At 40.2% G+C, this 24240-nt stretch overlaps 4 protein-coding genes across 11 annotated transcripts; 2 read left to right on the top strand and 2 right to left on the bottom strand.

The window, feature by feature from the left end:
- Positions 1-473: 473 nt before the first annotated feature.
- On the bottom strand, positions 474-24105 carry Atg7 (Autophagy-related 7). 6 transcript variants are annotated; one of them, XM_078186964.1, is made up of 10 exons: positions 23332-23412; positions 21373-21456; positions 3573-3967; positions 3270-3498; positions 2707-3172; positions 2013-2630; positions 1600-1947; positions 1409-1524; positions 1040-1334; positions 474-966 (listed from the first exon to the last, which is right to left on the bottom strand). In XM_078186964.1, the coding sequence occupies exons 4-10, from the start codon at positions 3464-3466 to the stop codon at positions 898-900; spliced, it is 2109 nt and encodes a 702-aa protein (XP_078043090.1). In that variant the 5' UTR covers positions 3467-3498; positions 3573-3967; positions 21373-21456; positions 23332-23412; the 3' UTR covers positions 474-897. The 6 variants fall into 6 exon arrangements, with proteins under 6 accessions (XP_078043090.1, XP_078043089.1, XP_078043091.1 ...); XM_078186963.1 differs by having other exon boundaries at positions 3573-3633; positions 3744-3967; positions 21373-23396; XM_078186965.1 differs by lacking the exons at positions 21373-21456; positions 23332-23412 and adding an exon at positions 4060-4281.
- Aux (cyclin-G-associated kinase) lies at positions 4273-8768 on the top strand. Its single transcript, XM_078186962.1, has 7 exons — positions 4273-4544; positions 4974-5035; positions 5111-5696; positions 5759-6546; positions 6607-7335; positions 7411-8544; positions 8629-8768. The coding sequence occupies exons 1-7, from the start codon at positions 4424-4426 to the stop codon at positions 8737-8739; spliced, it is 3531 nt and encodes a 1176-aa protein (XP_078043088.1). The 5' UTR covers positions 4273-4423; the 3' UTR covers positions 8740-8768.
- Positions 9619-17849, top strand: LOC144473254 (uncharacterized). Of its 3 annotated transcripts, none has more exons than XM_078186961.1 (8): positions 9619-11273; positions 11331-12352; positions 12426-13296; positions 13382-13731; positions 13818-14190; positions 14262-14332; positions 14406-15372; positions 17756-17849. In XM_078186961.1, exons 1-8 carry the CDS (start codon positions 10821-10823, stop codon positions 17807-17809), a joined length of 4161 nt encoding a protein of 1386 aa, XP_078043087.1. In that variant the 5' UTR covers positions 9619-10820; the 3' UTR covers positions 17810-17849. The 3 variants fall into 3 exon arrangements, with proteins under 3 accessions (XP_078043087.1, XP_078043086.1, XP_078043085.1); XM_078186960.1 differs by lacking the exon at positions 17756-17849 and having other exon boundaries at positions 9619-10180; positions 10743-11273; positions 14406-15754; XM_078186959.1 differs by lacking the exon at positions 17756-17849 and having other exon boundaries at positions 14406-15754.
- LOC144473258 (uncharacterized) lies at positions 18777-21381 on the bottom strand. The gene is made up of 2 exons (XM_078186971.1): positions 20247-21381; positions 18777-20132 (listed from the first exon to the last, which is right to left on the bottom strand). The coding sequence occupies exon 2, from the start codon at positions 20078-20080 to the stop codon at positions 19235-19237; it is 846 nt and encodes a 281-aa protein (XP_078043097.1). The 5' UTR covers positions 20081-20132; positions 20247-21381; the 3' UTR covers positions 18777-19234.
- Positions 24106-24240: the final 135 nt, after the last annotated feature.

Below are 24240 nucleotides of genomic sequence, written 5' to 3' on the forward strand. Positions count from 1 at the left end.
TATCGCGTATGTATATGGCTGTTCAGAACAAAAATCATAACTACGTATTCATTAGGGATAAAATCAAGTTCAAGACGTCCACGCAAATTCGAGTCAAGTTCAATATTGTTTCATTCCGCGGGTATCGAATGTCTCGCAAAAACAACTGGTTTTCGATTACTATACTCGCAAGGTACTCATTTTAGATGAGCTGGTTTCGAACCCTGGAGCGTGTATCTACAGGTTTCGAAAGTAACTTTGAAGTACTAGTTCGATGTCAAAAAGCATCTGTGCGAATAATAGGCACGAGCCGTGGAAATCAAAGTTCTCAATCACTAATTCATCGGTCTAAATATGTTTAAATACAAAAATTTAATCGTAGAGAACAATAATTTCTTTTCGCCCGTAGTTCCTCATCTTACGGACTGTTCACTAGAACCCGAAGTAAGAGCAAGGTGACCCAAGGGATCAAATAAAGATTACGAATTTCCGGGTACATCGGACAACCGAAACATTTTATTTAACGTGATTTATTTCTTTGTTTTTCATTTCGTGTTCCATTGATAAAAACGAGATTGAGAAAGTAAATACAATCTCCTACATTCTGTATCGATAATTCATATAAAAGATTTACGCAGAGGTCATGTTTGTAATAATGAATCACGATTTCAGTATGATGCGTCACAATGACATGTACGCTTATGTCAAACGTCATTTTTCTATAAAGAACATTAAAATCCGGATCCATGTTTGCCGTTACACTTTTAAAAATACAGTTGCATGGATACATAAATACTGGTACCATTAAATATGTAGCTCTATCCAATTATTTAATGTGTAAAATGTTTTTCAAAATTTGTGTAACAAAAGTATAATTTTTATCCGAGTTAAAAATATGCGAGCGCGCATAGCTTGTCTTTAAGGTGCATTTTTCAACTGATCAACATCGCAGTCGTCGTCGCTTAAATTATCCAGAGTATAACAAAGCTGTAATTAAAGAAAAACGCAAAGTTAAATGTTCAAGAATTAAGAAATATTTTTATGCGTGTAAGAACAGTACCTCATCCAAATCAGGCCTTTTTAGTAAATGCTCTAGTCCTGACAATTTCTCTAAATAATTTGGGACATTGCACGCGTCGACAACAAAAGATAAGCCCCGATTTTTATATTCTGTGATAACTGGTAGAGAACAGGCTGTACAACACGTAAATCTGTGTGTTATCGTCAGCTGCATTTCATAATTCCACAGGGAACCGCGTATCGTGTGTGGCACACCTCCTAACAGACCTGCCAATTCTGCGTCACTAGAATTTATAGTTTCTCTGTTGTTACCCATTAATGCCCCTGCTTCGATCCTGTTTAACACAAGCACAATATACAATTAAATCGTTAACTAGTGTAGAAACTTCACGAGAACTTTCTTACTTACCCTTTGGGGTGCTGTAACACAGATACTAGCAATTCCACTGCCAATCCGGAAGCGATTTGAGACAATCCTGGTCTGCTTACGGTACATTGTTGATCTAGCGTTCTATCGGTTTGCGACTGGAAAACAAAACAGTTTTCATTAAAGAAGTGACAGGCATAATTTTACAGCAATCTAACTGCCAATATACACACGTTCCCGGGCTGCGTTACATCATTGCAGAAGTAACAACCCAGATCTGGACCGCCAGGATTTTTTACGTCCAAGTCTGGAGAGGATGGGATGGTGGAGTTTCGCGTACCGTGTCTCTGTACAGTGAACGAATCGAAACCCAGAGCTGCATTAATAGCAATTTTGTTCATAGCTGCGCATAGAACAGTGGGTAACCACCTAGCTTCTCTAGAATCCAGCAGGAAGAAAACAACGTCGCTGCTTTCAACGAGTTCCTCCAATTTTCGTAACGACTCCTGAGTAGATTCCATCATACCTTTACCCAAAACGTGACCAGGCATTGGAATGTGTAGAACCACCCCCTTTGCATTCTGTGTATGGTATTGATGCGATTAATGCAACTGGATTTTATTAACGAAATCGTTTAAATACTCACCATATTCGGCCTAATATTCAGTAACGCATCTCTAGCTGCGTGGGCTTTGAATTTATGTTCTACGGCATCCTGATGACTATACAAACTTTGCCTTACAGTGTTACTATGAGAAACATTAGAATTATCCACAAAAGTTATATTGCTCACGCCCCATCCTAAAAGTACTCTAGCCACTGCACAACCCAATGTACCAGCGCCTAAGAGGAGACATTTGAGACTACTTATTTTCTCTAAATCTAAATTCGGGACGAGCCGCCACTTCATTAACTTTAAGTTTAAGTTAATAGCTTTGTCCGACAGCTTAGTTGGATCCATGGTATCTGATAAGTCAGCAATATTAGGACCCAATTTTCCATTTGTGTTACTTTCCCATCCTACTAAATGACTATTGAATAAACTATTTCTGATTTCATTAATGTTCTCATATTGTTTAACTCTGAGTTTGTAGACAATACTCCTCTGTGCCTTGTTCCCTCTTATAGATATGACTTTAATTACTTTTGTGAAAGAATACGTTGGACAATGCCAGAGCAATAAAGTCAGGAGATTGCGTAAAGGCCATCCTGGTTCTGAGCTTGTGCAGGGATCATAGAAAGCAAAGTAAACTTCGTTGTACTCCTAGAAAATGAAGTGCATGTAAAGATCACTACATGCAATATAGTTACAGAAAAAAATATATATGTATATGTAATACCTGTGATTCCTTCTCTCCTTCAACTGCATTTACACCTGTTTCTAAGTCAGTAACAATTATATTATTTTCACGAGATATTAAGACTGAGAAATAATTCATTGATCTGCTATGTAGTTGAAGGAATCCTTTACTAAGGTCTTCTGATTGAATAGGTGTGAATTCTTCGTTGATTGACTTTGGACTTTCTTCATAGTACATCTCAGGTAACTTTAATGGAGTAGGATGAGCAACCCAATAATAAAATTTATACTTTTTTAAATCCGAATAAGCCAGTAATAGAAACAATGATAATCTCCATGGCTCTTTTAAGGCAGATCCATCTTTAATACTTTCTATAACATCCTTTCCCAAGGACTCAATGAATACTTCAGGATTAGTTTGTTTAAATGCTTCTAACGTATTCTTATTGATCATCTTTCCACAATAGTAGATCGATGAAGTGGGAAGAGTAGCGTCAACAGGATCTCTAAAAATGACCTATGTGGAGTTGATTCCAACAACTGCTTACTTTATCTTAGAAATAAAAAATTACAGAGTAAATACTTTCGCACATGTAAACTTACTTATTAAATGATGTAAAGTCCAATACTAATGGGTTAATATTGGCCTCATTTGGAGACTGGCGATTGTAGCTTCCCCATATATTTATTACAGCCTTGTCATCCAATCTTAATTTGTCTATTTTCAATTCAGCAAATTTTGCCCAGAATGTGTGATCCGTAGAAGTTCTAAGTTTCGAGAACTTCACAAACTTAGACATTATGCTAATTTAGGGTTCAGATAACTCAAGATCTAGAAACAAAAGCAATATTATGGATACATACTAATGAGATATAAAGAAAAATGTATTGTTATTTTTTTCTCACTTTATGTTATACGTCGGTAGAACCAAAATGGTACAATGATATATAAAGTCTGTACAGCTATCTGCTTGTCAGTAAATTAGAAAGATTGCTTATATTATATTCTGATAACGGCTGCGGATCGTTGATAACGTACGATACAGCAATATTTGTATGATTAAAAAGAAACTATACCATTAGTCGTGCTTTGAATTATGATGTGGGAATATTTGTCATCCATCAAAGATCACGCGCATGCGTCCGTTTAATGCAAATTAACAAAATTGCACGTTGTTTTCAGTCGAAGTGAAAGTCATAGACGCTCAGCTCTTTTCTCTCGTCTTCGCTAATTTCTTCGACAGACGACTAACATTTCCCAACGAGTGTTGCCTCATGATACACCCATCGCACGTTTTTCACTGTTGTCAATGTAATTATAATCATGTACGAATAAAAATATAACCTTAGGGTCTCGTAACAAGCGGTAACGTGTATTGTTGATTATTAATACCCAATCGTTTCGAACTATGTTGTATTTGAAATTTCATCGGCGGCTCTATCTCTATTAACTTTGAAATCATATGCGCGCGACTTGGAACGTCAGAACTTATAGGGAACTATACCTAATTTCGGTCAGCAATTAATCTTCGAAAGAGATGAAATAGATTAACGACGATATTCAGTGTGATACACTTTCAAACAATAGAAATATCTCAGCACAATGTTGTAAAACAATGCCAACGGTGCAAGGATCGTATTCGTACGGCACTGATGATGACGTCACAAAGGCAGTATGGCCGGACAGCATCGGCTGTCTGCATTGTAACTGTGGGTGAACGGTTCTCGGGGGTTCCAAGGGATATTTTTCAAGAAATATGTCGGATTATCTGAGGTCCGCGTTGGGATATTTGAACGGAGCGAATACTAATGAATATGTCGGACAAATACTGGAAATTAACAATGTGAAATTGCGCGTGACTAGGCTACTTGCCGAGGGTGAGTTTCTGTCAAGCTTTTCATCGCTCGATCGCTGTACCATTTCTTTGTAATGAAATGACTATCACCCTGTCGACAACCATGCCCTAGAATTTTCTTAAAATATTCATCCTTTACAATACTGTCCGCGCGAAGAGGTGCTGAACGATCGTAAACGATCGTGTAAGTACAGCGAACTACCAAATTGTTTTGACATGTGTTGACTGTGTAGTTTGACATTTGGATGACAGTACACGCTAAATGTTTTCGTAACATGCTTGTGCACCGAGAAATTTGTTAACAGTACTGAGTGATGCAGAGTTACAGTACACAAGGTCCCAGTGTCTTCATTAAACTTTTTCTTTTATTTCTGGAGAAAATGTATTTGTTTAAGGATATGTTCATTACTACCAATATTTAAGCAATGCATGCTTAATATTGTGTCAACAGGTGGTTGGGCTTTGGTATTTGCTGTAGAAGATGTTAACACAGGAAAAGAATATGCACTTAAGGTAAATCATATTATTTTTTGTATTGACTATGTTGCAATGAAAAGTTTGTGGTAACGCATACTTCCATGTTTTTAGAGACTCATTGCGGTTGATGAAGATTCAAACAAAACTATTATGCAAGAAATAGAGACACTGAAAAGACTAACAGGACATCAGAACATAATTCAATATTTGTATGCTCAACGTTTGGAACGAGAGGACCGAAAAGGATATGAATATTTGTTGGTGACGGAATACTGTCCAGGTGGAACAGTAGCAGACATACTAAGAAACTTAGCATCTAATCCCTTAAGTGTTGCCCAAATTTGTAGAATAGCTTACCAGGCAACTAAGGCTGTACATCATATGCATAATCAACAGCCAGAACCGTTTGTACATCGAGATATAAAACTAGAAAATTTCTTAGTTGGAAGCGATGGTTTGATCAAGCTTTGCGATTTTGGAAGTACTTCTACACAGCAGATTTTACCAAACCCATCATGGAATGCTCAAAAACGTGCCACATTAGAAGATCAAATGGCAAAGTATACCACACCCATGTACCGAGCACCCGAAATGATGGACACATGGAACAACGAACCTATTGGTCCACCAGTGGATTGCTGGGCTCTCGGATGTATCCTATACACACTCGTTACGTTAAAGCATCCGTTTCCCGAAGGTGTGTATGACGGCTCTCAAAAAATAATAGTTATATTGTTTAACTGGACATTTCTTTCCCAGGGAACAAACTTGCAATAGTTAACGGCAAATATCCGCCGCTTCCTCCTAATCCCCGTATAAACTGCTTCTACGAAATAGTAAAAGGATGTTTGGAAGTCTCCCCGATGAAGAGGCTTACCACATCCATGATTTTAGAACGTCTTGCAGCAATAGCAGAATCAAATAATTTTGATCCCAGGGAACCTCCGAAGGTGGAAGTTGTGGCAAAGACTCCACCACCTCCTCGACCAACTCCACCGCCTAATACATCAACTCCACCACCACGACCGTCACCTCCAGTAAATGCACCACCCCCAAGACCTGCGCCTGCTCAAGTAGCCGTGGCAAAAATGCCGGTAGCTCAACCTGCAACAGGCCTATTTAGTTCACTAAAAGGTGGTGCTGGCAGTCTTCTACGGAATTTAAAAGACACCTCAAGCAAAATGATGCATACTGTGCAACAGAGCATGGCCAGAACAGAACTAGACGCGAGTTACTTAACGTCACGAATACTGATCATGCCATATCCGGCGGACGGGATAGAATCTGCTTATAGGGCGAATCATGTAGAGGACGTTAGAGCGTTTCTTCAAGCGAGACATCCACCTCCAGCTCGAATTCAATTGTACAATTTGTCTCGTGGTCGGCCGAATGTAGCCAGACTTCCTGGCAGACATATCGATTGTTCATTCGCCTATGCTTCGTCGGACTCGAATGCCCCTCTGTTATCTGCGTTGTATCAAATTTGTCAGGACATTTATCAGTACCTAAACGCAGACTTTAATCATGTGGTGGTGTTATACTGTACTGTAAGTATCGTAGCATAAAAAATTAGAACGCGAATTTGATATTGATCATCTATTTTTTAGGACGGATATCGAGCAAGTGCCACAATTGCATGTACATTACTGATTTACGCTAGAGCGTTGACAACCCCTGAAGAGGCGATAGCGCTGTTCACTACTAGGCGCTGTCAGCCGCCCCAATTGCAACCTTCTGAACTACGTAGTATTAACTATATGAGCTTACTAAGCAGCGGCGTGCATCCGCATACCAAGCCGTTGGCGCTTCGTTCTTTAATTATACAACCGGTACCGTTGTTTACCAGAGCGAAAGACGGTTGCCGGCCGTACATAGACATCTATAGTAACGGCGCATTAGTGTTTTCCACTAAGCGACCAGAATACGAGGAGATGAGACTGTTTGGCATGATGGAGGGAAAGGTACCATTGACACTGGGAAATGCAATGGTTCGCGGGGACGTCACCATAGTTCTATATCATGCCCGGCAGCAGCTTGGCCGTATAATAGGGATTAAGATCGCCTCTTTACACTTTCATACGGGCTACATACCGCTGACCGAGAACACTATTACGTTTGAGAAGAAAGATTTGGACGACGCTCCCGATGTCGGCGGCAAGTTTCGTGTGATGTTGAACATTATGGTAGCCGAAGAGAACTCGAAATTAACCAGAGTACTAGCACCGTGGGAGGCAGAATCAGCTACGTCAAAACCGGAACCGGATCCATTGTTCGGCTCTACTCTGGAGATGGAGGAAACATTGGAGAACTTCGGAACTGCTAAACCGGCAGAAGAGGTAGACCTTCGGAAGGATAATCAACCACTTAGCGCTATCTATATCCTTCTAATGCCTTTTCATTGATCTGATTAGGTGGGAAAGGAACTGCCGACCGCGCCCGTCGCTATTGAGACGTCGAATAACGTTAACGTACCAGAAGAGATGCCCCTTAATGAGGAGGAAGATATAGAAGAGGTAGCAAAAGAGGAGGATGAACTACAGGAGGCCGATTTATTGAATTTAGGAATTCCAGAAACCAGTACCTTAAATACTCCGCGGCAAGCTAGCGCTGCTGCTACACCGGGATTAGACATCTTTTCGAATTCTAGTCAAAATGATAACGATCTCTTAGCAGGTTTCGGTGTATTCCCGCAGCAGGAAACAAGAAACACAGTACCGACGATCAGCGATCCTGCCCAGAACGACCTGTTGTTCGGACATGGTCAACAGCCTACTAAGCACGATAATACTAATAATAATATGAACGACTTATTGTTTAATCAGAGCCAGTCAACCGTCAAGCCAGAGATGAACGACTTCTTGTTCGATCCTCTAGCCGGTAATGCGACAGCGAACAATCTTCTTGGAGGAGGCATACAAAATGTTAAATCAAACCCCGCGAGATCTCCGAACGTTGAGGAGAACTTTCCCCGTAATTCTAGTGTACCGAACTTTGCGGCGACGCAGAACAAAGATCCGTTTGCGAATCTTGCCAATTCTTTAGGAGCTGGTTTGACGTCTAGTTGGAACGGTACTCCGAGAAATTCAAATACTCCTTTATCCGCTAGTCCTGCGCCAGCTAGTACGCCAATCCACTCGAGTCCTAACACGCACAAGTCCAATGTAACTGGTGAGACCAACGCGGCAGACAACAACGGCAGCTCATCCGGCAATAAGTCTGCTAAATCGGGAGACGCGTTTGAGGATCTGCTCGGTAGTCAGGGATACAATTTCTTTAGTTCAAGGAAGGCTGAGAAGGATAGTCCAAAGACAATAAATCAGATGAGGAAAGTTGAAGCTGCAAAGACCATGGACCCGGATCGGCTGAAAATAGCAGAATGGACAGAGGGTAAAAAGAGAAATCTACGAGCTCTCCTCTGTTCGTTGCATACTGTTTTATGGCCGGAAGCTGACAGGTGGCAGCGTTGCGAGATGCACCAATTGGTTTCAGCTGCAGATGTGAAGAAAGCGTACAGGAAAGCTTGTTTAGCAGTGCATCCAGATAAGGTAAAATTAATTGTTGCATTAAGTATGCTGCTTTGAGGAGCCTTGTTCAGAGAAAATTTCAATGAACATGTGTTCTACTTTCAGCAAGCAGGGACGGCCAACGAGAATATAGCGAAATTGATTTTTATGGAACTGAATAATGCTTGGAGCGCGTTCGAAAACGACACTGCTTCGCAGCAGAATTTATTTAGTTAATTTCAATGACTGTTACATGTTAAAGAAAATTAAAATCTATGTCCATGATTAAGGTAGTTCCTAGCGGAAAAACCCGAGAATATTATATTTAATTATAAGACAACTACTCCGTGTTACATTCCAGCTATGTTGTCTTAGCTGTAGTGACAAAGAAGAAGTAATGAATTAATAGTAACGGTTTAAGTTGAAGTTGCATTTGAATGGCTACTGTGTACATGCATCTTTATTATATAAAGCCTTGTAAGATCACTTATTCTGTTAAGCGTACTGCGGTATAAACATATATGTATATATAAAGCATATGTAAATTAAGGAAGATTCCAAATATATATGAACATATTTTCCGGCCAAACATCTTTTTGCATTTCAACTCTTTTATTACAGCAAACATAGTGTGTTTTGACGACGTCAAAAAAAAGTAGTACTATTTCAATTTGAATTTTAAATTATATGTGCCAATGAATTCAAGACAGAACATATATATCAACGATCGATATTTATAGTTAGTAATTGACATTTGAATTTGTCAATCGCGATTGTTTCAGAATTAATTATTTTTAATCGTAAATGTTAGTCGATTGATCAAATCAAAATTTTTGATCAATTAATATCAAACTGTGACGTGCACTAATTTGAACAGCTTCACCCGTTTGAAAGGGTTAACCTACTATAAAATCGCGCAACTTTGGAGTCATATACTATATCTATATTTTTTAAGTGTCTTTACAGAAAAAGCTAATAAACACATTTTTGTAACCAAGGAATTTGTTTACAGTGTGATTTGCTACTGTCTGTTTTAAACATCGAAGTTCTTATTGTTCAAAATTTGTTGTAAAAGTGTAAGTATATACGTATATATACATAGTTCTGGTACTCACGGTCACACGAAGATTATGATATTATAGGTCGCTAGATTCATCTTAACCTTGGCTATTACGTGACAGTAATAAAAATATGTTGTAACTCCACTGAAAAAAAAGACATTGATGATCTTGTTGAACGTCGACAAATACATCTGTTTGTGAGAAAAGAAGTGATTCGCATTACAATGTGTCCTCTCCGAGTAGACGCTAGACAATTCATTCCTTGAGCATCGTGAATGTATCGTTATTTCTATAACGGAGATGTATATCGTTTTGTAACAAAGTTACTGGGACACCCTGTATACATAGACAGTGTTCTGCGCGAGTGGTGTGGGTCGAAATTTTAAGGGAGGGGCTGCTCGGAAATGGCTGTTATACATGGGCACGGGGTAGGACGTCCAGAAGGGAGCGAGTGACGCGGTTCATCCCTGTCTTCCACATTGACCAATTGACATTATTTTGCAACAATTGATACGGTTACCTAATCGATAGGCTATTATGTGGCGGTTAAGAAGCAATCCTCGGACTTTTCTTCACCCACCTCCGGATTTGCACCCCACGATTCACTTCGGTAAAAGGTAAGTTCTGCTTTTTTCCCTCTCTATCAGTACATTCGAACGTTCTGACAGTAAAGAAAAATCTATCAGTGCTCTGCGTACTTTTCCGGACTTCATGTACGAAACATTATGCGGATGTGAAACTTCTGTGCTAAACTTAATTTTCATTTTTCCGAGAAAAGTTATAACAGTTCGAAACGGAAGATCGCGCGACATTACCAAGAGGATGTACGAAATAAAAAGGGTCATCTCCCTGCTGAACGCACAACTAGCTTTTAGACGTTAAAATAATTCATAATGGTGCCCCGTTTGTACGAAACTATTCTAGAAATCTGAAATATTTTTTATGAACAAACAAATCGTTACAGTGATATGTAACGTGTTCAGAAAAAATACAATTATACGCGCATACGTGCACAAGTGTAAGATACATATATGAATATCATATGCAAATATTACGCGTAATGTGTATACATATATCTATATGTATATGAATATATATATTTTTTATAAATATATAGTATGCTTATCACATAAATATACACGATTTATTCTTAACTATTTTTTTTTTTCATATTTATAGATTAGAGCCATATGCAGACAATGAGAACCAGAAAAGTTAAGTGAATCAAAAAGAGAGGAAAGCTCTGAAGACTTGAAGATGTTCGGCTCTTCTTGGAAGAGAGCATTCCTCTTTTTACTGAGTGTTTCGTATTGCTCTATAGTCCTGTGCGGCACAAATGGTACCAGGACTGCAAGAGCTTACAGAGGACGACTTCAGTCACCTCACTTGTCATGGCGTGTAGTGTTGTGTGTAACACAGCCTCAAAGCTCTTATAAATCAGATATTCAGAAGGCATGGGAGAATGCGAAATTACAATTGTCTCATGTAGAAATGAATCTGTCTTACATGGAAGATTCGCCAAAAACAGAATCACCAACGTATCCTCTATCATTTCTAAACAAATTCTGTACCGACATTAAAGGTGACAAGACCGTTTTAAGCATTATCATTGGGGGTGGATCAGCTGCCAGGTTTCTGGTGACAGCAGCAGCCGCTTTGAATCTTCCAACATTATGGATGCCGTTCAATCACGAGGACTATCTACAACAAGTACGTCTTTTTCTATAAGTATAACTATTTGCACTTACTAATAATGATCATTTACAGGGGAATCTCGCGCCATACGAAAGTCGTATTGGCTCGAGCACGAGGGAAGTAGGAGCAGCTGCTGCCGCTTTAATGCACAGGGCGAATTGGCACGCGTTTACCCTCCTCATCGACACCACATTGCTTCCAGTCAGTCATCTTTTGCAGTCTAATCAACCAACATTAACACCCAGAACCATCATACATCTTCCAACAAACGACAAAACATTGAGAATGAGATTGAGAAGGGTAGCAGAGGAAGGAGGAACTGGAGGTGTAATAGTGATGGGTTGCGACTTGAACAACGCTCGAAGAATACTCGCAGCAGCTGGAAAATTCGAGATGCTTGGTGGAAGATTCTTATGGCTCTGGCTAGATCTTAAAGTCGAATTAAGACCAAACGAGCCGAATATCGTCAGCTCGCATATTATACACAATTCTAGAGCAGCGATCGCGACAAACGAGAATCCTTTACCGGTAGAGAACACTAACAGAAACACACATCTCGTTGCTGAAACTCCATTGGCAATGAATGCTTTACCAAGTTTGGCCAATGATATACAAAAACTACAAGAATACAGATGGCAGAACGACCAGAGTTCTTCGTTTAAGCAAGAAGATAAAGCTTTTGGTTTTGACGACGACGACGAGATTTTTGTAGCAACAGATAAAGAATTGAATTCCAAAGTTTTTATGCCGGTTGGTATGCTTGCATTGAGACCGTCCAACATAAAATTGATGGGCAGCGACACGATATTATCTAGAATGATGAGAGAGACTTCTCAAGCTTTGGATGAGACATTCTTCGAGATGAAGTCTAGGCTAAGTACTCTGAGAGAGTCACAGCTAAATGATAACTTCGTTCCAGAGTGTTTTCCGGGGAGTAGAGCGAAATTTCTGAATAGCGAAATAAGAAGAAACGTTTCTAAGACATTAACGCGGAAACTAAGAATGTTTGTAGGCCAAATGTCGAAAGACAAATCTAAATTCCATTTACTAAATTTGCAAGCCATAAGATTTCCAGGGAATAAGACTCAATTGAGGTATACGTAATTCTTTTCATTTTTTTATGTCCGGAGAATCATCTCAACTTAAATGTCAATGTATCCTTTACAGATGGACCAAAGTTGGAACTGTTAAAGGTGGAAAGGAGGTTTACCTCGACAGCATCATTTGGCCTGGGGGTGGAATCGTGCCAGCCTACCTCGAACAAGGAGGAGAGAAGATAGGCATGCCCATGTATCGTATAGTAACAGCATTAGCATCGCCGTTCACAATGGTAACGAACTTACAAGAAGGTATTTGCCTGAGAGGAATATTCTGTCACCAAGGGAGCACGGTGATGTGCTGTTACGGTTTAACCATTGATTTGATGTCACTTGTGTCCCGCGAATTGGGATTCCGGTACGACTTATACGTGGTAAAAGACGGTCTGTTTGGGAAAAGAAATGGTAGAAGTGGTACGTGGAATGGTATAATGGGAGAGTTGGTTACTGGCAGGGCACAGTTGGCATTCGCGCCTCTGAGCGTGTCCGCTCATAGAGCTAAGGTGGTCGACTTCACCACACCTTACTACTTCAGCGGAGTGAGCTTCCTCACGGCGCCAAAACTCCAGCCTGCCATATCACTGTTCGCGTTTCTGTTTCCATTCAGCACCGAATTGTGGATCGCTGTCTTCACGTCTTTGAACTTTACTGCCATAGCAGTAGCACTGTACGAATGGTTCAGCCCATTCGGCTTGAACCCCTGGGGTAGACAACGAAGTAAAAACTTTTCCATCGCCTCTGCTTGGTGGGTAATGTGGGGTCTTTTGTGTGGGCACCTGCTCGCCTTCAAAGCGCCCAAATCTTGGCCTAACAAATTCCTAATCAACATCTGGGGTGGTTTCTCCGTTATATTCGTGGCCACGTACACGGCAAACATTGCTGCTCTGATAGCGGACTTATTCTTTCATTCTGCTGTGAGCAGCAACTATCACGACAAAAGCGTGAGTAGTGACTGTTGGAACTAACCGAACGATAAATCTTATCACCAATTTGATGTACAATAAACAAAAACAATTTGTGTTGCAGTTATTATTGCAAAAGGTTGGTGCACCCAGAGCATCCGCGGCCGAATACTATGTTCAGAAAGCAAATCCTGAACTGTGGTCGCACATGGCTCGGTATTCGTTATCGAACGTTGCAGAGGGAGTCGAGAGATTAAGGAATGGCAGTTTGGACATTCTTATAGCCGACACTCCTATTTTGGATTTTTATCGAGCAACGGATGACGGTTGCCGTTTACAAAAAATTGGCGACACCATAAACGAGGACACGTACGCGGTTGCTCTCACGAAAGGACATCCTTTAAAAGAGAGTATATCAAAAGTAATAGCGAACTACACGAGTACAGGTGTACTTGACATCTTACAAGAGAAATGGTGAACACTCACAAGCATTTTAGTTTACACGATGAGTTAAAGAATCATGTTTCTACAGAGAGTTTTATATATAATTTTCATTATAGGTACGGTGGTTTACCTTGCATCAGAGGAAGAAAAAGCATAGATACAGGTTTGGAGCATAAGCTCGGTAGTCAAGCTAGACCTTTAGGTGTAGCATCCGTGGCTGGTGTATTTTGTCTGCTTGGTATGGGTGTAGTGCTCGGAACCATTATACTAGCCGGAGAACATTTATTCTACAAATATACGTTGCCAAGACTAAGGCACAAGCCGGAGCATTCCATTTGGCGCAGCCGAAACGTGATGTTCTTCTCGCAAAAGCTGTACAGGTTCATCAACTGCGTGGAGTTAGTGTCCCCTCACCATGCAGCGAGAGAATTAGTTCACACTGTCAGACAAGGACAGATTGCATCTCTGTTCCAGAAGAGCGTCAAACGAGTAAGTGGATTTTGCGTTTTACGCATTAAGTTTTTCTTTTATCACATATCTACAAGGAAACCATGTTCTAGAAGGAACACGAGCAGCGTCAGAGACGCAAGAGTAAAGCTCAGTTTTTCGAAATGATCCAGGAGATCCGAAGGTAAACGAACTGATCATCTTGACCATGATATTCCTTTCAAAACTGAACTTTACTGACTATTATCTATTGATAGAGTGCAACAGGAAGAGAAGACAGAGACAACGCCGGAGGAGCAGCAGCAACAGAAATCCGTATCGACGCTCAAGAAAGAAGACAAGGGGACGATAAAGGGACGAGAAAGAAGTCGTAGCAAAAGTCCCCTTATGCCTCATAGCCCAAAGAGGTCCGAGAAGAGTAGAAGTTCGACAAATCTGTCGAGTTCCAGACTGGGCTTGTCTCCGGTCAGTCTCGAGGCGCCGATGAAACCCCGAGAGTTCACGCTGAGCAGTACGAACCTCCGAGCAAGAAGTCCTTTGGAAACGGTTGGTCGTCGACTGAGCCACGGTGATGGAGGATCACCACCTCCGCGTTTAGGTTCTCATTTCGGTGGTAGTGCAACTTTGCGATCTCTGCCTCCGACTAGAAGCGATTCAGTTGGCACAGGCCCATCAGCGGCTAGAGTCGATCAATCCGGAGGAGGTGGAGCTCCAACAACGACACCGAGATATTCTCGCAGCCCAGCGAAACGTGGACAATCGTTCCCAGTGTTCGCGACCTTGAGGCTGCCACCAAGTCATCACCAGTCGTCCAAGAGTCCACCTCTCCCATTGACATCTGCCGTTGGCAGGAAACTGTCCCGAGATTGGGGTTCGGGCACTATCGACCTGACCAGATCTTCCGAGACAGTCGCAGGTGGTGGCGTCGGTGGCGGTGGCGGGTCCACGTACACCTTGAATCAAGAGATGACGTTGTCGCTGGAGCGACCGTCGCATGAGAAAAAGATGATAATGCACGAAGTGGTCGGGTTGCAGGTCAAAAAGCCAACCACCGAAGATGTTGGCAACTTGCCGGCCAAGAAGACGATCGAGGAGGTCGGCTTGCCAATCAAAAAGCCGATACGACGGGCCAGAAGCCACGAGAACCGGGACACCAGCAGTAAACTGATGGCGGACCTACCTTCTCCTCGTTTCACCGCCCAACCGGTCGTCGGAGGCCGATCGGTAAGCGAACGAACCAAAAAACAATTAGAGTCCGAGCTGAAGGCGATCCTGACCGCTAGGCAACATCATCGCGATCTGCATCCTCCTTGATAGACGGCGCCCGACGGTTTCAGAATTCTTGCAAGCATCGGGCGCTTCGGGGATGATCGTTGCCTCTGAGGGGCTTTGATTGATTTAAGCAATATCAGAGATTTATAGGTCAATTTGTAGAGGAATCCGACAATTTAAACAAAAGGCAAAAACAACAAAAAAAAGCATTTAAAAGCCAAAAAAAAAGAAAATCATACGTACACACACATAGGCACTCTCCAGCAGTACTCTGGGGGTTGGGGGTCTTTAAGGGGTGGGAAGGGTTGTGTAATAACAAGGCAGGCAAGAGATTTAACGGCGAACGAGGCAAAATCTCTTTATCTGTTCAGCGTTGTTGCGTACATTGATAAATTATAAATTAGGATATGTTGGTTAAAAACAGGAAGAAAACAGTAAGCAGGAGAGAAAAAAATACAGCGTGCTATAAACATTAGTAGAGATGTCTTAACGAGTAGCGGAAAATACTTGCAACCGAGTACTAAAATATTTTCTTGTTGGCATTTGAACTCTACGGATTAACCCGTCAGCCTGGGCGAGTCTTTCCTCGTTGCAACACGATATGTATAAACGTAGACGACATTCCGCACTTTCTTTCTAATCTACGTTTCTGTTCATATTGTGTAACGGGCTCAATTACATTTTTAAAAATCATGATCGTCGTTTCGTTTCCGCAACATTTGCGGTACACACGTTCCTCGATCATCATGCATTACGATAATTTAACTGAGAAGGGGGGACGCGCGCGGACGTGTGTGAGGGTGCGTGCGTGAGTGTTATTATATAGAATCGAAAAGAAGAACGATTCCTCGCGCGGAAATATATTTCCAAAAAAATCGGCTTTGAGAACGTATTCTTAGGACATTGAACTTGTTTCGGTTGTATTGCGATTTTTGCCAAACACATTTATACATATTCATGGAGATATCCAGCCCGTTGAAGGGCTGCTTTTATCCACGCACTGATAGAAGACACCAAATAACAAAATCGTTCAAGCGTACGGGAATGTTTTGATGAATCGGATAATATTGCATTGCATACTGCCATTTTATCGTTAGTACGGTATCTCGAAGGGAGGGAGACTCGCTCAACGGACTCTCGGCATAAATGACCATTATAATTACGAATGGACGCTCATAATGTCGTCTATGTCCCTATTCTGACGCTTTGTAAAGGGGTACGATAGCGTTCCAAAGGAACGAGGAGAAATTCGAACGTGTATCATTTTTGTACCGACCGTGGGAAATCCTCAATAAGCAAACGCTTATTACCATCGATACGACGATTCATTATCCAAGAACGTTAAAATTCAAAGTGTCACGAATAAGCAAGCAAAGAATAGAGAAACCATAACATAATATTGTGAGTTTGCTGTTTTCGTTGATGAAACGTGGTATTACCCTTGATCGGTTCTTTAGACTGATAAGAAATGAGATTTGTCCCAGGAATTGCGCGAGACATCGTTTTCGGAATTGAAAAATGATGGGAAGAAAGAGAAACAGAGAGATTTTATTTATAATAGTGCACGAATAGTTACAAAGACCATCGGTCTTATTGCAAAAATTACCCTCTGCGCAGAGCGGAGTCTACCGTTTCTAAATCAATTTGAAAATTGAATGAAAAATTTTGAGAACTAATGGAATGCGTAGAAAGTTTATTTTATATAAATACAGAGCACATGCTCTCCAAAAGTTCTGTAAAAGTGAAAAGTGCTGGATTAAAAAAAACGTCGGTTATCCGTGTACTATTGTATCCTTCTTCTAAACCAATTTACTATCGTTGTCGAATAACGTACGAAATTCGTCAAATGGATTATTGAATTTGCTACCGCCCTTATTGTTGTCTCTGTTTCTCTCTTCCTCTCTCGTTTGCTCCTGCTATTCGATTGCTAGACTCTGTAGCGTGAATGTATGGGACTAAAAAGAAATTATAATTTTAAATAATTGATGAGCGAGGCCTTAGGAGTAGTCGATCCGCCCAATTCTTTACTTGAATAGCATTATATCTCGTATTCCGAAGAAACAACTTTCTCTATATTACTATCGAAAGGTGTAGAGGTAGACGTCGTTTAGTTTCATAGTTTTCACGGTAGACCGTTGTATTTGGACTTATCTCGATTAACCTGTTAACCGGGCCCGACTTTAATCTATCGTGAACCAGGCGAACACAACATAGTTTATAACTAATACAATGGCACTATTGTCCATCAGGAAAACATATACTGTGTTGAATCCCCAATAATACCAAACATGGATCAAAAACATTCTCAGACTCATCTGGGGCACACATTCAACAGGTAACTGACCATCTTCTAACTCAATATCTGAGTTTCCTTCCTGGCCATCCGTGATGTTGCGTACCTGACCACTTCGTAGCCGTCTAGATGGACCTGATCGACTCATAGCTAGTGAAATATTAGCTCGTCTATTAACCAGAACAATAGAGTATAAAGGACAATATATGGTTAATCTTTCGAAGCATGTGTTATTTTTAAACTTCATATAATAAAAGCAAACATGAGTAACATATTGAAGTTAATTAAAACCGTATAACTAACTTTTATCTGGATTATGTCAACGACTAAGAGGACCTGCTCTCATTATGTCAAATATTGTTGTCAATGCGTGTTTTAGTTGAGCCCTGTATTGGTGATAAGTCTTCAGCACTAACCCATATGGATGGACCTACAGGTTAGCCTTGTCGATTTGCATTATCTCCGTCAAAAATGTTGGATAGTTCATCATCGTCCTGTACGATGTTGATTGTAATTTTGGGAGGAATAGCATTATCATCATCACGTACTCCGGCTAAGACACCCGGATCGTATGCGGGTGGCGCCTCTGAGTAGTTGGCTGGGACCTCAATACCCCAAGTTCTTAGAGCTTGTACCACATTAGGAGCAATTATTTTGAGTGGTGACGGGACATGAAGGGCTGCTAGTGGTATGACAGTCAAGGGAGCCTTATTGCATGCTGCATGCAGGGCCTCCATTACTACGGCAAATAATTTACATCTCTCTGTTCTGTGCCTGCGGATTTCGTCTATCATCTCACTTCTAGACACCCTTCGTGTCCCTACTGGTAGCTGTCTCGCTTGACGAAGCCATGCAGCTCTTTCAACTTGTAATTGAGCTCTAGCATCTTCACGTTGCTCACGGTCTGGGTGATTTACAGCCTCAGCTAGATTGGCCTGGTCATTAGCTCGATTCTGGTTAAGGAAATAAGATCCAGCTACTCCCGTAACTGCATAATTGTCAGCATTTAGTCCCCCTTGGGACAACTCGTAGACTCGATCAGCTAAGATCTTTAAAAAGGGTTCTAGCTAGGTACACATTGCATTCAGAGAACCATCATACGCACCCAAGACGGAGACTTTCATCAAGTCTCTTTTTATGTACATACAGATGTATGCCAAATCTGCATACTGACGGTAGTGCACTGTAGGGCGCACAATAGAACAGAATGGATTCCTGAGTAAATCCTGGGTTTGTGTTAGAACGGCTATCAGGTTGTTTTCAGGGATTTGTTTAATCAATAAGTCTGTATTGAAGAACCCCATTCTTGTCACAACATCTGCGATTGTCGTGAGGTACGTCACATACCTGTTCGCAGATAGCTCTGTGATCTAAGTGGTGGAGAGCCCTTCTTGGACCTGGCAGTGTGGCCAGATGAGGATTAATTGACGATAAATGGGTTCCCAAGTCATTTCCTTTACAGGATACATCTGTGCATAATAGCAGCAGATCTCCACGGTGATGAAATTATCTAATGGTAGGTTAGGGACCATCGTAGCCAGTTGAGCTCTCCTTCTTTGGAAGGAAATGTGTAACATTACTGCTTTTTGACAAGGTTGCAACATAGGTAAACATTACGGCCAACATTAAACAACGAGCTCGAGGTGTCATTTGGATAACTTTTGCTTCATGGTACCCAAGTATTGCTCTGTCTGGTAATCCAACCCATATAGCTTTTACGTCTGCAACTATATCTATCTGAAGATCTGCTAAGTTTACCCGGCGCATCACCATCCCACTCAAGTCTGCCCACACAGCTCGCGCCTCATCATTAGCTAGAAAGCCGGTAGGTATTAAATGACCGTGCCTCTGAGAGAACTTCAAAACTTGCATAGTTACACTAGTGCCAGCAGGGATATACAATCGACATTCCTGTTCTGTAACTAGTAGTTCGCTACATTTTGCACAATCATTTATAATATCAGTTATCAACAATCTCAAGTCTCGAATTTTGGGAGTTTGCCTCCGGAGTATGTTTAATACCTCTCTTCTAGCACTGTTTTTATGCTCAAGTGTGACTCTATCTTTCACCATCTTGATGCACATCATCTCCCCATACGCTCTGGCAAGGATGCGATCATTTTCCCTTACTCCATTTCGAACTGACCACTCATTGGCGATAGATTCAGCAATCATTGGTCTCCCCATCCAGGTGTACATGGCAGATAACTGTTGAATGTGGGCTACGTCTAACACATCCTCTGTTGCTACAGGGAGCATGGGTGTACATCCAGGTGTAGTGGCAGCTATGACATTTGCCCACAGGCCTGAGATATTAACAGCTCTGCAGGATGCAAGCTTTTGGGCTAAAATCATGTTGGCATCCATCTCTATGAATATATGCTCTAGCGTCAAAAGTGATCCTGGTCTTTTCTCCTAACTAACAATCGCACAATTGTAACAAAACAAAACTTAGGATTATTTAAAAAACCAAGTGATTTTTTGTTTTATTGAGTAGTATAGAATATTATCTTGATTAGTATAGAATACTAACCCTATGTAACAGAATGTAAGAATTATTAGTCGTATAAATAAGGTGAGGAAGCGTTGTTGAACACGCACGACAAGTTAACACGTCCTCCCCGATTAACAGGTTACAGTCTTCAAAGTGTCGAAATGTAAGCTCTCCCAGTGAATGTACGTCGTGTGAATCTTGTTCGACGCAGTAACTTTCATAATGATCAAGTATCTCCGATGGGTTCGATTTTGCTGTATGATTCCTCACACATGCACACATACGTACGCGTGCGCGCTCATGTATATGAATACATACAGTCGGTCTTAAAAGTTTCCATACATGTGGAAAATTTCACACACTTATACATACAGTGAAACAAGCATTCTGATTAATTTAGTAGCATTCGGTTAAGTTTCGTACACAAAATATATAAAAGATTAATCGATTTTTAATTTAAAAGTTTATCAATGTTGATGAAATGTGCAAAATACATTTAACCGGTCTTTGTAACACTTTTATGACAGACCACGCATGCACGCGGACGCGCGCTTACACACAACAGACAGGTGACTACTACCGATGAAATTGTTCTGAATAATTGCATTACTCATTCATTTCGTTTCAATCGTCATTTATACACGATCGTAAACATACCACGTGTATACATAGTGTTCGAAATGTAAACGCTTCAGATAGAACACCCTGTATACATAGACTCACGCCATTCGCTTTTATCTGACAATGACAACACGTTGATAAACGCGTAGCGTATTCGCCAATTAATATACACACAATGACACTGACATATCCTTATTTTTTATATCTTGTTTGATCAAGATACATTATTTGATTTCCATTCAACGTTGTATTGCAATTCATTCAGGAGATAATCAAAATACAAATATAGGGGGCCAGTTTAGAGTCACCCAAGCCTAAATAAATCAAAAATAGACTTATTATATTAACTGTAGCTATAATTTTTTGATAAGTGGGTTCTGCCAGTAATTTGGTTCAGTAGTTGTCATGTATATATATGTATATGTACATATATGTATACATACATAGATGTGTATATACTATATATATGTTTATGTATGTTGTGTTTGCAATTCGTTCAGGCATGTATAAAAGAAATTTATCTTCTGAAAGTCCTTGTACATACGTGTCTTCTACTAGATACCTGAAGAGACATTATTGCACTGAATTAAAGGTCGAGCCCCCTACTTCATTGTGCGCCAACAAGAACCTGTACAATTGATAGAAATTATGGAAAGAATAGAGCAAATACTTTTACTCAACCATGTGTATTATTTTTCCTAATTTAAGAGAAAAGTAATACAGGAGATTGTTGCAAAACATATAAAATAAGCCTATAAAATTGGCCTATATAAAATAAGAACACTACTTCTCAAGCAATTTGTTTCATTGTCATAATTTTGTCTCATTGCTCTTTTCTTTCCATTGATATTAAATTGGTATTATGAAGTGCTGGCAGTAATCTCTAATAGATGCATTTAATGCAACTGGAAATTGGTACAAGGGGCTAAAGATTGTCACAAGAGAAAGGCTAGCTGTGCGTTGCTCGATAAGTCTAAAGTACATCTTTACTATTCAGTTTTTAGAAATGTAAATAGTTCTTAAAATATTCTTATTAGTATTGTATTAGCCATAATATATTAATTCCATCTCTAATGGCAATAAGATTATTATATACTACAAAGCACTGCCATAATTTCAACTAATCATAATTAAAATTAATTTTAATTAGTTTTAATTAATATTAATTTCAAATCCTGCCAACTAACATTATAATCATACCAAATCAAATAATGTCTCATGAAATACTTTTTCTCAAGTATTCAAAATTCATTGAAAATAATCAAATGTTGCATATGCATTTCATATACTAGTTGACTTTTATTGAAAAAATGAATCTCATTGAATTCTATGCACACCAACTTTTAAGTAACGCACGGAATAATATGGAGGCTGGCTGATAACATTCTCCTAGTAGTGACATCTCGAAAACTTACTATATGTATAAGGGAATCTATTTCAAGTGACACCTCATGGTTCAAATTCCTTTCAATATTCTTTCTTTCTGTACCGGGTACTCTGGTCAGGTAAAAATATCCCATAATGTTCTAGGACATCTGGGTATTGATTCCTGAAGAGCTTATTCTGTGCGACGATGGAGTGTGACAGCCTCCATTACCGAGTCTAATTACTAGACTGCGGATGTTCTTATATAAAATCTCAACAATTTTTTCTATTTCCATGAATATATTAAAACTTCTTTACAAAGAAAAACCATACAATGCCATCAATTGGTCCGCAGTCTGACGATTACATTAAAGTTGCAGAATCTGTGTCTGATCGACTTGGCAAAAGCTAACAAGCAGAAAAAGTAAAAGCACAGTGCACACAACTTTATGATTGAACAGTGTGAAATAGTAACTATCGTAGAGCATAAAGTAGATAAACCTTATGTAGCCATAACAATCACGAGTATTCTGTTAACGCGGTGACTTGTTGGCGTACGGTATTAGGTTAGGTTCCTCGTAACCTACCTCGTCTCTCTTGTTACGCCTACTATTACACTGTTATTGTTGAAAACTCCATATTAATAAGAAATAAATATATTGTCTCAAAATACGCGGCGTTATTAATTCATCGAGTACCACGTACAAACTTGAATAGAGAACAATCCTGATCGATAAACGATCAATATTATATGCGTATCATCGTCTGCAAGCTTTATCGAATAAAGATCTCTCTATCTACAAGACAATGTTAAGATATTTTAATAAAGTTAACATAATCTATAATTATCGCCGTAGGATATCTCTCGTTCATTTTCTGCATGTATTTTACTACATTTACTAACAAGGTTGTTGCATCGATGCATTTATAAATAAACTGATTACAATTGTTTCCAAATCGTATGTACACACCACGAGGTTTCGTTTAGCTTATCACAGAAGTCGAGAAACATTAAAATTATTATGTGTAGCTTGAAAATTATATGATATGAAATTGGCAAGCGTGCAATGTTATAAATATTTTTTATTGTAAGATAGCGGTTTGTAAGTTTAAAGTCACGATTACAAAAAATATTTACATATTGTAGTCCGAAGCGCTATCGAGCGTAGTCTGGTATCTCGCAACTCATGAGTACCCGGATACCCCAATATATCTACACCTCGGTAATTCTAGTGTTAATCAAACCATGAGATGTGAGAAATCCACCGGAATCGGTGGTTCAAAGGTGCGAAGAAAATGGGTGGTCCGAAAAGTACAGAGTCAACGCGCCTGCGACATGATAACTACGTGCGTGGTTCATCGGGCAGAGTAAGCGCGCGAACCAAAGAATTTGCAAGTCATTCGCGTCATCTACGATCACGAGTGCTGTTTCACGGTCGAACTTTCGTTTGTGTCTGTTTCTACGGCGCGGTTCCTGCTGCTGCTGCTGCTGCTGCTGCTCGAGTTGCAAAATTTTCAATTGTAGTACGTTTGTTCAAAAGTGATGCCCGACGCGACACTGTTGACACCGAGTAGTACCGATTGCAGTCGTGTTAATTATCGCGTGTCCTCTCTCGGCGCCCGACAGCTTTCACTACATATTGTAGTCTGTTTTTGATTCAATTATACTGAAATATGTGTCGACTATAGGTAGTAGCATACAGTTATCGACTGGTTTTCGATGAGCTAACCCTTGGCACGCTACGCGCATGACAATTTCTCAAAAAGAAAGGATACATACACAAGTGTCCGTAGGAGTGTGCAGTGACTGGAAGAAACGCTTGTTTTTAATGTTTGTCCCAAAAAACTCGGATCAAAGAAACACTGCACCGTCTGTTGCAACCTCTTGTAAATGTTCCTCGGATTGAACGCGTGCGCGGACACTGTCTCTAGCAACAGCAACTACATCGCACTCGATAAGCTGCGCTAAGCCGAGCTTAAGAGTGCATTCGCCTAATTCTCGCCTAAGTCATAGTGCAGCATCGATGAATTAATCGTCGAATTATGA

The sequence above is a fragment of the Augochlora pura genome, chromosome 7, assembly GCF_028453695.1.
Source record: "Augochlora pura isolate Apur16 chromosome 7, APUR_v2.2.1, whole genome shotgun sequence".
Taxonomy (NCBI): Eukaryota; Metazoa; Arthropoda; class Insecta; order Hymenoptera; family Halictidae; genus Augochlora; species Augochlora pura.

Coding starts and splice junctions, on each gene's coding strand:
- Atg7 (XM_078186966.1), bottom strand. CDS start 3,466: ATGTCTAAGTTTGTGAAGTTCTCGAAACTTAGAACTTCTACGGATCAC. Junction 2,631..2,706: donor AAGGAGAGAAGGAATCACAG/GTATTACATATA, acceptor TTCATTTTCTAG/GAGTACAACGAAGTTTACTT. Junction 1,948..2,012: donor TGAATATTAGGCCGAATATG/GTGAGTATTTAA, acceptor TACCATACACAG/AATGCAAAGGGGGTGGTTCT.
- Aux (XM_078186962.1), top strand. CDS start 4,424: ATGTCGGATTATCTGAGGTCCGCGTTGGGATATTTGAACGGAGCGAAT. Junction 5,697..5,758: donor AAAGCATCCGTTTCCCGAAG/GTGTGTATGACG, acceptor TTTCTTTCCCAG/GGAACAAACTTGCAATAGTT. Junction 6,547..6,606: donor TGGTGGTGTTATACTGTACT/GTAAGTATCGTA, acceptor TCTATTTTTTAG/GACGGATATCGAGCAAGTGC.
- LOC144473254 (XM_078186959.1), top strand. CDS start 10,821: ATGTTCGGCTCTTCTTGGAAGAGAGCATTCCTCTTTTTACTGAGTGTT. Junction 13,732..13,817: donor GACATCTTACAAGAGAAATG/GTGAACACTCAC, acceptor TTTTCATTATAG/GTACGGTGGTTTACCTTGCA. Junction 14,191..14,261: donor TCCAGAAGAGCGTCAAACGA/GTAAGTGGATTT, acceptor ACCATGTTCTAG/AAGGAACACGAGCAGCGTCA.
- LOC144473258 (XM_078186971.1), bottom strand. CDS start 20,080: ATGGATGCCAACATGATTTTAGCCCAAAAGCTTGCATCCTGCAGAGCT.